This window comes from Podarcis muralis, chromosome Z, assembly GCF_964188315.1.
Source record: "Podarcis muralis chromosome Z, rPodMur119.hap1.1, whole genome shotgun sequence".
Taxonomy (NCBI): Eukaryota; Metazoa; Chordata; class Lepidosauria; order Squamata; family Lacertidae; genus Podarcis; species Podarcis muralis.
The window spans coordinates 40,174,366-40,188,871 of NC_135673.1; the positions used below are offsets into that span (position 1 = coordinate 40,174,366).

Here is a 14,506-nt window from a genome sequence, read left to right on the forward strand (position 1 = left end):
CCGTGTACGCCATTTGAGTCGCATGGCTCAAATTGATTTTTTTATCGTATGTATTTCAACAATCCCAAAGTTTGAGAGCATGTAAGCACAGATGTTGTAATGGTTACAACCCCATTGAAGAAGATAACAGTGGTTACCCAGACTTCGTTGCTGGTTATGAAGGGAGAGTTCAAGCTTCAGGGTCCCCAAAATGTAGGTCCGCCACTGAGAAGGGGGAGGAAGGGGCGGCAGGCAGGCAGGGTGGGTGCGTGGGTGGGTCTCGGCGCCTGGTTGCTGCTCCGCCCGCAGAGCAGCTGGGGAGGCCGATGGGCGGCGACTGGCTTGCATGGAGAGGCAGGGCTGGGCAGCAGAGAGGGCGGAGCTCGGAGAACCACAGAAGGTGCCGCGGGAGGGCAGGACGTACCTGGGGAGACCCGCTGGATGTAAGTAGCGCCGGCACCGGGGCAGGGAGGGGAGGAGCGCGCTGGAGAGGAATTTGGATCAGTGGCTTCGGCCGGGGCTTGGCTGGAATAAGCCTGGATTCAGGGGAGGCAAAAGGGACCGGGTCCTCCCTTGCGAGGCCGGGGGGGCGGGAGACGATCTGCTTATTCTTTGCCCCCAGGAAAGGAATGGGGGTGGGGTTCTTGATGGCGCGCCGGGCACAGCGCTGCCCCCGCACCCTTCTTCTCTCTCTCTCTCTCTCTCTCACGCCGCGGAAAGCTCAGGGCAGGAGGGTGTTGCAACCTCGGGAAGAATGGGTGTGGGAATAAGGCAATGTTCTAAACAAGGGTTTTATTGGGGGAGGAATCCTACTTGGAAGTACCCCCTCTGATCGCGATGACCCGCCCCTCCAACTCCTGAAAAGTTTGAGGTCGCGTGCTCTGCTTCTTCTGAGGGAGATGTACACGATCCCGGACACGAGAGGTCCCTTTTCTTTTCTCCTTCAGTATCCCAGGGCTCGCTGGACCCTAGTGGATCCTGGCACACATTTTGAATTTCGCGTGTGACTGGATCGCAGCTGTGATTAGTGTGCTTGCGTACGTGCGCGACTGTATTTTAGTTCGTATTCTTCCAGAGTTTAAAATACAACTCATCACAGGCCGCCAGGAAAGTGTGCAACTCTTAAATCAGAGATAGGGAATGAATGGCCTGCCAGATGTTACTGGACTACAACGCCCATCGTCCCTGGCCATTGGCCTTGCTGGCGGGGGCTGATGGGAGTTGGAGTCCAACGACATCTCGGGAGGGCAGAGCTTTCGCTGCCTTTGCCTTAACAGCTTAACTGAATGCACGCACGTTAATAATTGTGAATGGAACGAGAAGTGTATAGCAGATTCAGGGAGAGATTGGGAGCAGTCTGATCGAACTCCTGACATTCTAAATGTTCTTGGAATTATGTGGGCTTGACTCCCTGGTTCTCATTCTCAAAGTGGTCCTTTGGGAGATTTGGGTGCTGACCCGCCCTTTAGAATGAAGGAATGAGCGCTTTCTCCTGAGCTCCCGGCTTATCTGACAATGTTGTGATTGTACGAACACGAAGTGCTTCTCTTAAGAGCCTGAAATCTCTTGCGTGATGGCAGTGGGGGCATGCACCCCCTCCCAGCCTTTAGAATTTAATCTTTGAGGGAGGCAGCGCTAATGCAGCCCGGGGATGTCAGTACTCAAGATGTCAAAAGGCTCCATCTGTCTATTTTAAGAATACGGGGAGGCGGAGGGATTAGCTAGGCTGGCTAGTTAGACAGCCAAGCGTTCCACCATATGCTTTCTAATTTTCCTTCTTTCTCCCTCCACCCCATTTCTCTCTCTCATGTGCGTGAGTTTGGTTGCCCTTGGGGGATGGTTGCTCTTAATTTATAAGCACAATTTGAGCCACTGCACATATTTCTAATTGAAGATCCTTAGTTATTCCAGTTGCACTCAATTCAGTGACACTTCCCCATATTTCCCTTCCTACACCTTCACCTGAGAGGTTCAAAAGTATTCTGTTGTTGTTTCTATTGCTGGACATATTTTAGCAGGAGGGGTGGGAGCGGAGATCTGTTTTATTATTAGCATTTATGATAGCAGGTTCCTGCACTCCCCATCTAAAGTTCTTATAGGAATATCATTATAGCAACTATTTCTGCACGGCTACCATATATTTCAATAATTCCACATAAGCTTATTTATGCTGATATTTATGCGCTTTCCAACAGGTAAGATCAAAACACTTGCTTGCATTAGGGCATGGGTGTGGAACTCCCAAGCAATTGGTGGACTGCAACTCCCATCATCCTTGACCGCTGGCCCTGCTGACTGGGGCTGCTGGGAGTTGGAGTCCAAAAGCAGCTGGAGGATCACATAGTTACAAACCCAGTTTGGGGTGGAAATGCACAAGTGGGTGCTAGTGCTTCTGCTTACAGTGGTACCTCAGGTTACAGACGCTTCAGGTTACAGACTCCACTAACCCAGAAATAGTACCTCGGGTTAAGAACTTTGCTTCAGAATGAGAACAGAAATCACGTGGTGGTGGCGGGGTGGCAGCGGGAGGCCCCATTAGCTAAAGCGGTACCTCAGGTTAAGAACAGTTTCAGGTTAAGAACGGACCTCCAGAATGAATTAGGTTCTTAACCCGAAGTACCACTGTATTGGGCTGCCAACTTACTAAAGCAATTTTAAAAATAAAATAAAAAGGTGCATTTTAATCATGGCAACAGGTTACTTGTCCTTGCATGATGGACTGTACAATAACAGAACATGTTGTAGATAGTTTTCCCAGAAGAACTCCCATTCTTCTGGAATAATTAAGGTTATGCCAGGAACAAATACATTGAAAAGTGCTTTCTTTTGATATAGCTGTTTTTGGTGGAGGGAAATGACCTGACCTGCTTGGTTATTGGGAAATAACCTGACTTTGCATTTAGGGATGGGGAACCTGCAGCATTTCCAGATATTAGTAAACGTCAGCTTCCCAGAGGGACTTGGGGGTCCAGCAATATGAAACTGCATCAAGCAATATTTTATTTATACCCACTCTGCCTTTTCCTCACTTTTTTTTTAAAAAAACAATATTTTATTAAAGCAATATATTAAATAAACTAAGTAACATAACAAACAAACAAGATACACACTGTTATTGCTAACATGAGCAATTTTAACTTGGAGCAGTTTGATTTTTACTGTCTCTCTGGATGGACAGTAACAGCTTTCGTTTGTTTTAATTTGTTATGTTTGTATGAATCATTGCCATTAATAATAATAGTAAGTGCATTGCACTTCTCCTTTACTCCTCTGTTAGCTGCCCTGGAAACATAAATTCAAACCACATTTTGTAAATGTTTAGGGCTATGGAGTGCAGGGAAGGCAAGTGCTGCTGCTTCATTTCTTGAATTTCCTTCCCATCCATTTATTTGTTTAGGTTTTCTTAGCACTGGAAACCACAGTGTCAATGGAAAGCAATAATTTTAGACTCTGGTAGCTTCTGCCAGCACCTTGGCACTGTCTAATGAGCACAACTTCCACTCCACAGAACAGGGGTGAAGACACAACCTCCAGATGCTGCCAATGTCCAGCCCTGCTGGCTGCGGCTGATGGGAGCTGGAGACCCTCAGCTTTTGGAGGGCCACAGGTGCCCCACCCCAGCACTAAATTGTGATTGACATCCATCTGTCTTGAGAGACAATGGAGTGCACCTACAGGGGTGAAGTCAAAACTCTGTGTGGGCAGCACTGACGTGATACCCCTGGGGTGCAAACCTGGGCAGTGTCTATGGAGGTCCTGGGATGCCCAGACAACAACATCCTGCTTTCTGCCTCACTGCTGTGGTCCAAAGGAAAGCAAAGCAATGCGTTTGGCACCAGCTTGGCTGCAGGAGTTGCCGGAAGGAGGCATACGAAGCGCCATCCAACTGCCTTAGGGACTCTACTCTGGATTTGTGTAGGGTTTACTCCTTCGCCTTTTCTTCTCTTGAAGATCTCCTGCAAGGCAGCAGAGGGTTAGGACCAGAGCTTTCCTTCTCCTAGATGGGCTATTTTCCCAGGTTGACAAGCCCCATCTACCGCTTCTTGAAATACTTTGTACACTGGAGCAAATAGCATATTTTCTACTTCTTTATGCGTAGCGACCTCTGGATATTTCGTGATCCTAGCAAATAGATGTTTTCACATCTCCGATCAATCTTTGCATGATGCTTAATTGCATTTTTAAATCTGGTGAACATAATCTAATACATAGTTTTAATGGGAGAAAATACACAGGGCCCCGGTCAATAGGCCTGATCTTCTGTCTCTTTCCTCGCCTCCTACTGGAGGATTGCTGCTAATCTTTGTCTTTCTAGCACAGCCGCTTGGTTAGGCTCTGTGGTTAGCCTCCATATCATTAGTTACATAATGTGGGCATCAAATGATGCAAAAGAAGAGCAAGCACAGGGTAGAAGCTGCATCTCTTGGTTTCTCTTGGGGTTCCATGAAAATGTTACCCTGCAAAAAAAATTCACGGAAAAGATGTGCTTTCAGGAAGCAAACAAACCTACTTTTGTAACAACTTGCATTTCTCTCTCTGCTCATTTGCAGCTCTGGTGAGGTACTTTTAATATTTTCTCTCTCTCCAAAATTCTGCACAGCAAAGAGACCTGCATAACCCACTCAGCATCCATACCACTTGACTTCATCTCCATCTTCAAAATACCTGCAATTAGGGATGGAAGGATCTGTCAATTCCAGTTCTCTCAGTTTCTCGTTTTTCGAATCTTAAATTCAGTTCTCCACATTTCTACAGCAATTTACGAACATGTGGTGGATTGTTTGTTTTTTAAATCCTCATGGAAATTCTTCAACATTCTTGTGCAAATGTCTTTTAATAAACACATTTTTGTATGCAGTTTTGACAGATTCACACATTTTTGCAAGCAAGTTCTCCTCTAATATAATGGATTTCTGTGTTTATTTATATGCACACTTTTACCTAATATATGCCTGGGGGGGGGGGTAAACATTGTTTGGAGGAGTGCAGCACAAAATTGAAATAATTTTAAATTTCAATAGATGAGTGTGCTTTGGTTCTTGGATGATTCCAAAAAGTGCAAATTTGACAGAGTCACCTTTAAATGCAAACTAAATCAAATTTCTCCCTTAACCCATGAAAAAGCTACAAGTAAATTGTGTAGGTATTCTGTAGGTACTCTTCTTTCTTCATTGCATTTCACCTCTTTCTAGTACACCTCCCCACTAACATATGCATTTTGCATACCCTTTATGAATGCAATAAACCTACTTTTGTGTGCATATTTTGGGACTGAAAATCTGGAGAAATGTGTGATCCAACTACTAGTACTGCTGTGATCCACAAGCAGCTTTGGAAAAGTCAAATCAGGTTGATCTGCTGAAAAAAAAGTGGACAAATTCTTCCTACTCTCCCTGGTATTTTGCACCTGAGTTCCTGAACCCGCCTTCAAAGATGCCACTGCCCCTTAGCATCTGTTTACTCCACTTCAAAATGCAAAGTACGAAACTGTCTGGATTGTTCCTATGATCCTACACTGCAGGACTATGTACACCTTAAGGGCTTGAGATGAATGCATCAAGATCGTTTCCTCCTGCTGTGGTTCAAGAGATGTTCTCACAGTGTTATACACATCAGAGCAGGGTTGTCTTCAGCCAATGCTCAGGACTTGCTTGGTCTCTGTGCCACTGCAGCCCCATCTCCAGAACTCCTATTCATGAAGCTGTCATCTGCACATGCGTGCGCATTTCTAAATGCACAATGGGTACCTCAAATGTACACACCTGGTTTCAGTACAAAGTGAATGTGGCTTTAAGCTTTATAGTCTGATTGAAGCTGGTTTGAGAGAGAGAGAAAATGCACCAAACAGCATTATTTCTCAGGAGACTACAGGACTGTTTTGGTTTGTGGCTATCGTAAATGCAGCTTCAAGAACTAGCAGTGGGAATGCACTGGCTGAGGAGTAAAGTGTGTAATTTGTACACAGCCTAGGCTACTTATTAGAAGAATGCAGCAAGCCAGGCAGAGATCCTTTGCATGTTGCTAACACGTACAGATTTGAGCTCAGCTTTCACACCAGATGTTCCTCTTATTAACAGTATTCGTCCTCAACTTCACTTGATAAACCTGGGTTTTGTCTGAGCTTGCCTGTCTTCTTCCCTGAGGAATTGTAGAGCAGGAAAGCAACTCCTTGTAAGGCGTTTTTATTTTTTTATTTTAATCTTTCTTCTTCTTTTTTTTGGCGTGCTTGCCTGCAGAGCTTCTTCTTTGATGGTGCTCCTCTGTGTTGGTTCCACCCCTCTTCCCCCAGTGAGTTGCAGCTGGGCAGGTTGCCAAACATAGAATTGTCACTCTACTTCCAGACGGAATGAGACAATGCTCCTGACCATTCTGTGCCTCCAGTGGCTGCCTTGGTTTGGGTATCTGCACCAAGTGATACTTCTTAGGACTGATGTCGAAGATGGAGCAACCCCCAGTGAGGAACAGCTAAACCTTTTGTTTGGCTGAGACAAATAGTCCTGTAATGAAAAATTCTGTAGCGTCGCATCAAGTGAAGAGCCCCCCCCCCACTTGATTTTTCACTATTGGGTGGCTATTTACTTAACAAAATTTGCATGCCGCTCAGCCATACATAAGCTTCCAGGAAGTGGTTTGTAAACAATATGAAGTATGCATTAAAATTGACATTAAAAACAGCTTATAACAAAAAGCAAAATGAATAAAATCAACAGTTAGATGTATGCATTTCTAAGCCAAAATTACAGGCTATTTGTCTTTACTGGTCTGAGTAAAAAGGTAAAGGTAAAGGTACCCCTGCCCGTACGGGCCAGTCTTGCCAGACTCTAGGGTTGTGCGCTCATCTCACTCTAGAGGCCGGGAGCCGGCGCCATCCGAAGACACTTCCGGGTCACGTGGCCAGCGTGACAAAGCTGCATCTGGCGAGCCAGAGCCGCACACGGAAACGCCGTTTACCTTCCCGCTGGTAAGCGGTCCCTATTTATCTACTTGCACCCGGAGGTGCTTTCGAACTGCTAGGTTGGCAGGCGCTGGGACCGAGCAACGGGAGCGCACCCCGCCGACTGGTCTGAGTAGGTTCACCTAAACTGAAACTGTATTAGCAGGTGCTGAAGAGAATACAGGGGAAGCACCAGGATAATGTCAGTGGGCAGGGAGTTCCAAAGTGTAGGAGCCGTCACACTAAAATATCAGCTACTTACAAGTGTGGATTGAACATTCTTAAAAATGCCAGTTCTGCAGCTCTAAGTGTTTCATTGGGCATATGTGGTGCCAGCTGATGTTTCTGTAGCTACCTGAAGCTGCTTGCTCTAATGGCTGCTGATGGCTAGGCTAGGAGATGCTGTTTCACTCGCGCTGATGGCTCAGGTGGCTACTGAGGAATGATGTGCCCCGCAAAATGAGGTCTGGGAAAGCAGTTGAGAATTGCAATATTGCTAGCACAGGAGGCAGAGAGTTCAGTTGTGCTTGTAGTCGGAAGGAGGAATCCAGAATGTAGCAGCTAGCCTGGTGACTGGGATTGGTTGACCAGTCCTGAAATACCTACTTTGGCTCCCAGTATGTTTCTGAGTACAATTCAAAGTGTTGGTGCTGACCTTTAAATCCCTAAATGGTCCTTGACCAAGAATACAGTGGTACCTCGCAAGACGAATGCCTCACAAGACAAAAAACTCGCTAGACGAAAGGGTTTTTTGTTTTTTGAGCTGCTTCGCAAGACGATTTTCCCTATGGGCTTGCTTCGCAAGACGGAAACGTCTTGCAAGTTTGCTTCCTTTTTCTTAACACCGTTAATGCAGTTGCGACTTGACTTCGAGGAGCAACTCATAGAACGCGGTGTGGTAGCCTTTTTTGAGGTTTTTAAAGACTTTGGTGATTTTTGAAGCTTTTCCAAAACTTTCCCGACACCGTGCTTTGCAAGACGAAAAAAATCGCAAGACGACAAAACTCACTGAACGAATTAATTTCGTCTTGCGAGGCACCACTGTACCTCAAGGAGCATCTTCACCCCCATCGCTGAGCCCAGACACTGAGATCCAGTTCCAAAGGCCTTCTAGTAGTTCTCTCACTGTGAGAAGTGAAGCTACAGGGAACCAGGCAGAGGGCCTGCAGTGGCACCGATCAGATGTCAAGGAGATTAGTAACCATACAGTCAAACCTCGCTTGCCGAATGTAATCTGTTCTATTCAGCTTCGGAAACATTTGACAACCAAGGCGTGGCTTCCGATTGGTTGCAAGAGCTTCCTGCACTCAAGTGGAAGCCGCATTGGACATTTAGCTTCCAAAAAATGTTTGAAAACCAGAGCATTACCTTCCAGATTTTCAGCGTTCGGGAGCCGAAATGTTTGAAAACGGGGCCATTCAGGAACTGAGGTTTGATTGTATAACCTTTAGAAGACATCTGAAGGCAGCCCTGTATAGGGAAGCTTTTTCAGATTTAATGTTTTCTTCTGTTTGTATATATGTTGGAAGCTAGAGTGGCTGGGGCAGCCCAGTCAGTAGGGTGTGGTAAAATAATAATAATAATAATAATAATAATAATAATAATAATAATAATAATTATTATTATTATTATTATTATTTTGTTAAAGAGGAGGACTATGTAGATGCTGTTTGTTTGGGGGAAAAGTGATACTGAGTCTCAGAGTAGTGCTGTCTGAGTGCCTGTGTTCTCCCTCCATGCTCAACTCATTTGTTGTTGTTTAGTCGTTTAGTCGTGTCCAACTCTTCGTGACCCCATGGACCAGAGCACGCCAGGCACTCCTATCTTCCACTGCCGCCCGCAGTTTGGTCAGACTCATGTTTGTAGCTCAACTCATATATATTTGTAAATATATAGATATGGGTGGGTTGGGGGCTACTCTTAAGCATCCAGTGCTTTTTCCTTCTAAGGAAATGGAGCAAACCCATTATCATTGCAATTTTTACGGCTAAGAAGAGGAGGCGGGGAGGTTGTGAATGAAACTGGATGGTGCCAAACCAACAGGTGCAATGGCAATTCAAAAACCCTTTGCTTGAAATTGTAGGAGGGGAGAGTCCTCTTACATTTAGGTACTCTCTGCTTGTCAGGTTCCCATGGGCACGTGAAAGCCACTTTAAGAACATGATGCTGGACTAGATGGGCCATTGGCCTGATCCAGTTGGCACTTCTTATGGTCTTAACTGGATGAATATTCAGCCTATGCCAGCTGAGTTATATGTGGCATGAAAACATTTGCTGTGCCTGTGTAATAGCCCTAGTTGTAGGAGAGGACCTGGCTATGGAGTCTGTAAAAGCAGAATATGGAAAAATGAGAGGAGATGTACTATTTGGGGCATGCTGTTATATTTGACAAGGAGCAATATGGATCTCATTAGAAAGATCTTTCATCTCCCACCCCACCTCGCTGCCCCATCATCATTATGCAAAGCCTTCTAAAGCTTAGGAAAAAGCATAACAGCATTTCCCTCTGGCTTCAATTTCCCCAGCACTAGGCAATCCAATCAATAATTTTTTTGGTCATCGGTTTAGCAAGGAGAATGAATTGGTCCTGCTGCTAAATTTTAAACTCAGTTTTGTTTTGAGTTTCTCTCTGGGTTTCCCTCTCTTTTTGATGAGGTCTCCCATCTTAACCAGTTTCTGCATTTATTGCAGTTGACAGCTTTTCCCATTCAAATGCCTGAAAAGTTATAGTTTGGAGCTCAAGTTCCAAGCTGGCATACAGAATGTAATCCTTGGGAATTCAGTTCTGACCGATATTAAATTGTACAATTTCAGTTTTGATCTCAGCCTCTCTTTTTCTGCGCTTACTCTGTTGGATCAAACTGGGGAAGGAATTTCTATCTCAATCCCTGAATTTACCGGTATTTATTGTATCTATATACCGCCCTATACCCAGAGATCTTAGGGCAGTTCACAGAAAGATAATAATATATAAAATCAAAATAAAATCAATAACCTAAATAACCCCCCCCCCCAAAGAGCCACATTTTAAAAGGGCATAGTATGTAAATCAGATCAACCAAAGGCCTTAAAAAGGAACGTTTCCCCCTGGCACTGAAAAGTGTATAATGAAGGCGCCAGGCAAACTTCCCTGGGGAGAGCATTCCATGAACGGGGAGCCACTGCAGAGAAGGCCCGTTCTCAGTTGCCACCCTCTGGACCTCTCAAGGAGGAGGCACACTAAGGAGGGCCTCAGAAGATGATCTCAGGGTCCAGGTAGGTTCAGATGGAAAAAGGCGGTCCTTGAGCTATTGTGGTCCTGAGCCATTTAAGGTCAAAACCAGCACTAGGTCAAAACCAGCACTTTGAATTGGGCCCAGAAACTAAATGGTAGCCAGTGTAGTCGGACCAGGATCGGTGTAATATGCTCAAACTGTCTTGCTCCGATGAGCAACCTGACAGCTGAATTCTGCACCAGCTGAAATTTCCAAACCGTCCTCAGAGGCAGCCCCACGTATAACGCATTGCAGTAATCTAACCTTGAGATTATCAGAGTTAGGCTATCCCTGTCCAGACAGGGGCATAGCTGGGCCACCAGCCAAAGCTGATGGAAGGTGCTCTGGGCCACTGAGGCCACATGAGCCTCAAGCGACAGCAAAGGATCCAAGAGGACCCCCAAGCTGTGAACCTGCTGCTTCAGGGGAAGTATAACTCCATCAAGAACAGGTGATCTCCCACCCATCTGGTCTAGGGAACCACCCCAGTCTAATCTGGATTGAGCTTCAGTTTGTTGGCTCTCATCCAGTCCATTACTGAGGCAAGAATCTGGTCCAGCACTTTACTGTCCACTTCCACCTGCAGATGTAAAGGAGAAATAGAGCTGAGTGTCATCAGCATACTGCCGACAACGTACTCCAGACCTCTGGATAACCCCACCCAGTGATTTCATGTAGAGGTTAAGCAACATGGGGGATAGGATTGAGTGCTGCGGAACCCCACATTGAAGGTTCCATGGAGCTGAATGCACTCCCCAAGTAACACCCTCTGGGGATGACCATCCAAGTAGGACTGGAACCACCGCAAAGCAGTGCCACCCACCCCCAGTTCAGAGTCACTCAAGAAGGACACCATGGTGGATGGTATTGAAAGCCGCTGAGCGGTCGAGAACAATTAACAGGGACATGTTTCCCTTCTCTCTCTCTCGACAGAGGTAATCATCCAGGGCGACCAAAGCAGTTTCTGTGCCAAAACCAGGCCTAAACCCCGTTCCAGGAAATCAGTTTCTTCCAAAAGTGCCTGGATCTGGTCTGCGACCACTCACTCCAGAACCTTGCTCAGGAAAGGGGGATAAGCAACTGGCTGGTAGTTAGTTAGGTTTTCTGAATCCAGGGAAGGTTTCTTAAGGCACGGTTTTACCACTGCCTCCTTCAGACAGGCAGGGACCACCCTCTCTCATAAAGAGGCACTGATCACCTCCCTGGCCCAGCCAACTGTTTCCTTCCTGCTGGTTTTCGCGAGGTGAGTCCCCCCCCCCCCCGTGGAAATAATGACACATGACACAATTATTAAGGTTAATGGGCTAAATAAGGCCACAACGTTTATTGGTTGCAGGTGATGAGCGCTATTGGCTTAGGCATTGGTCCTAACCGACTATATCAGACTATAGCCCATCCGCTAGAAGTCCGGGAAGGGTTTTACCACCAGTAGGGGGAGTCCTGCTGATGCACATCAACTAGGAACTCCCCCGGGGTCACTGCTAGGGGGGCGTGCCTTAGGCCCTCACCTCCTTAGGCTTCAGACAGGGCCACGACCCCTGGGATCCTCTACCGGACTACCCTTCAATATGTGGGGCAGGTGATGGCACTACCTCCCCTCTTCCACCTACAGAACTATACCAATGCCTAACCACCAATACCCAGAAAGTTGTGATGATTTGGCTACAAGGTAGGCAAAAACCAAGTGGCTGGTGCCACTTTGCCAAGTGGAAAAATGCCTACCAGGCCCCTCAACGGCGACCAACCAAGGTCCATAGCAAGGTCAAAGAACGAAAACCTTATAGGGCAGGAGGGTGGGAAAAGCAGGAACAGCTGGTAAGCGGCAAAGAAGGAGATCCCTGGCCACGTCCTGCTTTAAATAAGGCAGGCCACACCCCCAGAGCCAGCTGATTGGCTGGCCAGGAGGTGACACAGCCGGGAATCTCCCCAATTGTGCGGGAGCTGTGTTCCAGCCACCACGCACGTGGTGGGGCCTTGAAGCCTGCAACTCCACCTCCTCCGAAGGGCGGAAGTGGCTTTATCAGCCAAGAGGGGCAGGGGTCTAGAGCGCAAGTGGTTGCCCTGACTGATCCGAGCACCGTGTCCACATCCTCAAGCCTTACCAGCTGAAATTGATCTAACACAACAGGACTAGACTATGCTCTGGACTCGCCATGAGATTCATCTGCTATAACAGCAGAGTCAAGGTCTTGGTGGATGCAAGCGATTTTATCCTCAAAATGCTTTGCAAACAAGTCACAGTGAGTTACCGCACAACCTGGAAAAGCTCTGCCGGACGACATAATGAAGAGTTGTTAGGGGTTGTTAGATGCTGTTCACAAGTTCAGTATGCTCAACAGCCATCATGCTCCTTGAAGAAAAATTTCTTAGCCCCTAGCCATCAAAAGCACCTGAGCAAGCAGCTTCAGCAAACTGCAGATCAGTTGATGACTGCTGTTCATTATCAATCAACCAAGTGGAACAAACAAACAAGATCAGCAATTTCATTGCACCAGGGATGGGGAACCTGTAGCTTTCCAGTTTCTAATAGGCTGCAACTTCCACCATCCCAGACCATTGACCATGCTGGCCAGAGCTGATGGGAGTTGCAGTCCAACAACTTCTCGAGGGCCACAGGTTCCTCATTCCTAATTTGCAGAACTCTTTGTTGCAGTGATACAAAAAAAGCCTAGCTGAGTTCATTGGTATTTGCATCTGGCTGAAATAGAAACCTTCAGTCCTCTGCAAACTTGCATGGGAGTAAGGGCTGTTGAACATGGTGGGAGTTAAGGTCGTAGTGGATAGCTTGATAAAGACGTCGACCTAGTATGCAGCAGCTGTGAAACAGGCAGGAAAGGAACTGAAAATAAAAGTGACCATGTCTTGATGCTGTTATACAATTCTATGGTGTAAATGCATTTGGAATACTGTTGGAATACTGTTCTGGCCCTCTCCTCCAAAATGATATTGCAAAGTTGGGGGGAAACCCAGTACAGTGGTACCTCAGGTTAAGTACTTAATTCGTTCTGGAGGTCTGTACTTAACCTGAAACTGTTCTTAACCTGAAGCACCACTTTAGCTAATGGGGCCTCCTGCTGCTGCCGCACTGCCGGAGCACGATTTCTGTTCTCATCCTGAAGCAAAGTTCTTAACCCGAGGTAATATTTCTGGGTTAGCGGAGTCTGTAACCTGCAGCGTATGTAACCTGAAGCGTATGTAACCCGAGGTACCACTGTAAAGGGCAGACAAAATGATTGAAGTGGTGGAGCAATTCCCCTATGAGGAAAGGGTGCAGCATTTGAGATTTTTTTTTTTTATGTTTACGGAAAAGGTGAGTAGGTGCTGGCATGACGGAAACCAATAAAATTCTAAATAGCATGAAGAAGGTAAAGATAAGTCTCCCCCCTATAAGTCTCCCCCCAACCCAGTTCCCCCAGATGTTCTGGATTATTTACTCTCATCGGCTCCAGCTAGTGCAGCTGTGGGATTGGGGCTGATGCAGGGTGGTTGTTACCCAAGACACCTGGAGGGAAAATAGTTTGCTGAAGATTGGTTTTAATGACTTCATTTTCAGTGTTTTTTATTTTAATTTATTTATTGGTATAGAGGTTTTTGTCAATTTGGTGGTACAGTTGTACCTTGGTTTTGGAACAACTTAGTTCTTGAATGTTTTGGCTCCTGAACGCTGCAAACCCAGAAGTGACTGTTCTGGTTTGCAAACTATTTTTGGAAGTTGAACATCTGATGGGGCTTCCATGGCTTCCGATTGGCTGCAGGAGCTTCCTGCAACCAATCAGAAGCCACACTTTGATTTCTGAACGTTCTGGAAATTGAACGGACTTCTGGAGCATATTTTGTTCGACTACCAAGGTACGACTCTATATAAATCTTGTCAAGTAAAATATAACGGGGATCTCATTTTTTTTAATAAAAAAAAATAGCTGGAGGGAATAAGCTACACTGTTGCATTGCTGAGAGAAATTACTTTCCTCAACAACTGGCTGTGCAGCATGCTAGAAAGGATGTCCCTTGCTGTATAATTTAGACTCCTAATGGCTAGAGGAAATAACTTCTCCATTGCTGCTATTAACCTGTTGACACTGTTTTCTGTTCTGCTTCTTTTGGGTGCCCCAACATTTCACAACAGCCTATTTTCTGAAATCACTCCATTAGCAGGGATAGGCAACCATCGCCCCTCCAGATGTTGCAGCTCCCATCATCATAGCTGTCAACGCTTCCCTTTTTTTAAGGGAAATTCCCTTATTCCGAATAGGATTCCTTGCAAGAAAAGGGGAAAGTTGACAGCTATGCCCATTATCCCTGATCATTGGCTCTGCTGGATAATGCTGATGCGACTTGC

General features: G+C 46.1%; 1 protein-coding gene across 2 annotated transcripts in view; it reads left to right on the top strand.

Annotated features, from left to right (window-relative positions):
• The first annotated feature begins 320 nt into the window (after positions 1-320).
• Positions 321-14,506, top strand: part of KIAA1210 (KIAA1210 ortholog) — a 55,798-nt gene continuing 41,612 nt past the window's right edge. The window contains exon 1 of one of the 2 annotated variants that reach the window (XM_028715287.2): positions 321-422. In XM_028715287.2, the coding sequence (XP_028571120.2) occupies positions 421-422 (2 nt within the window). In that variant the 5' untranslated portion in view covers positions 321-420. The remainder of the gene's footprint in view (positions 423-14,506) is intronic. The other variant, XM_028715289.2, reaches the window with a different exon arrangement.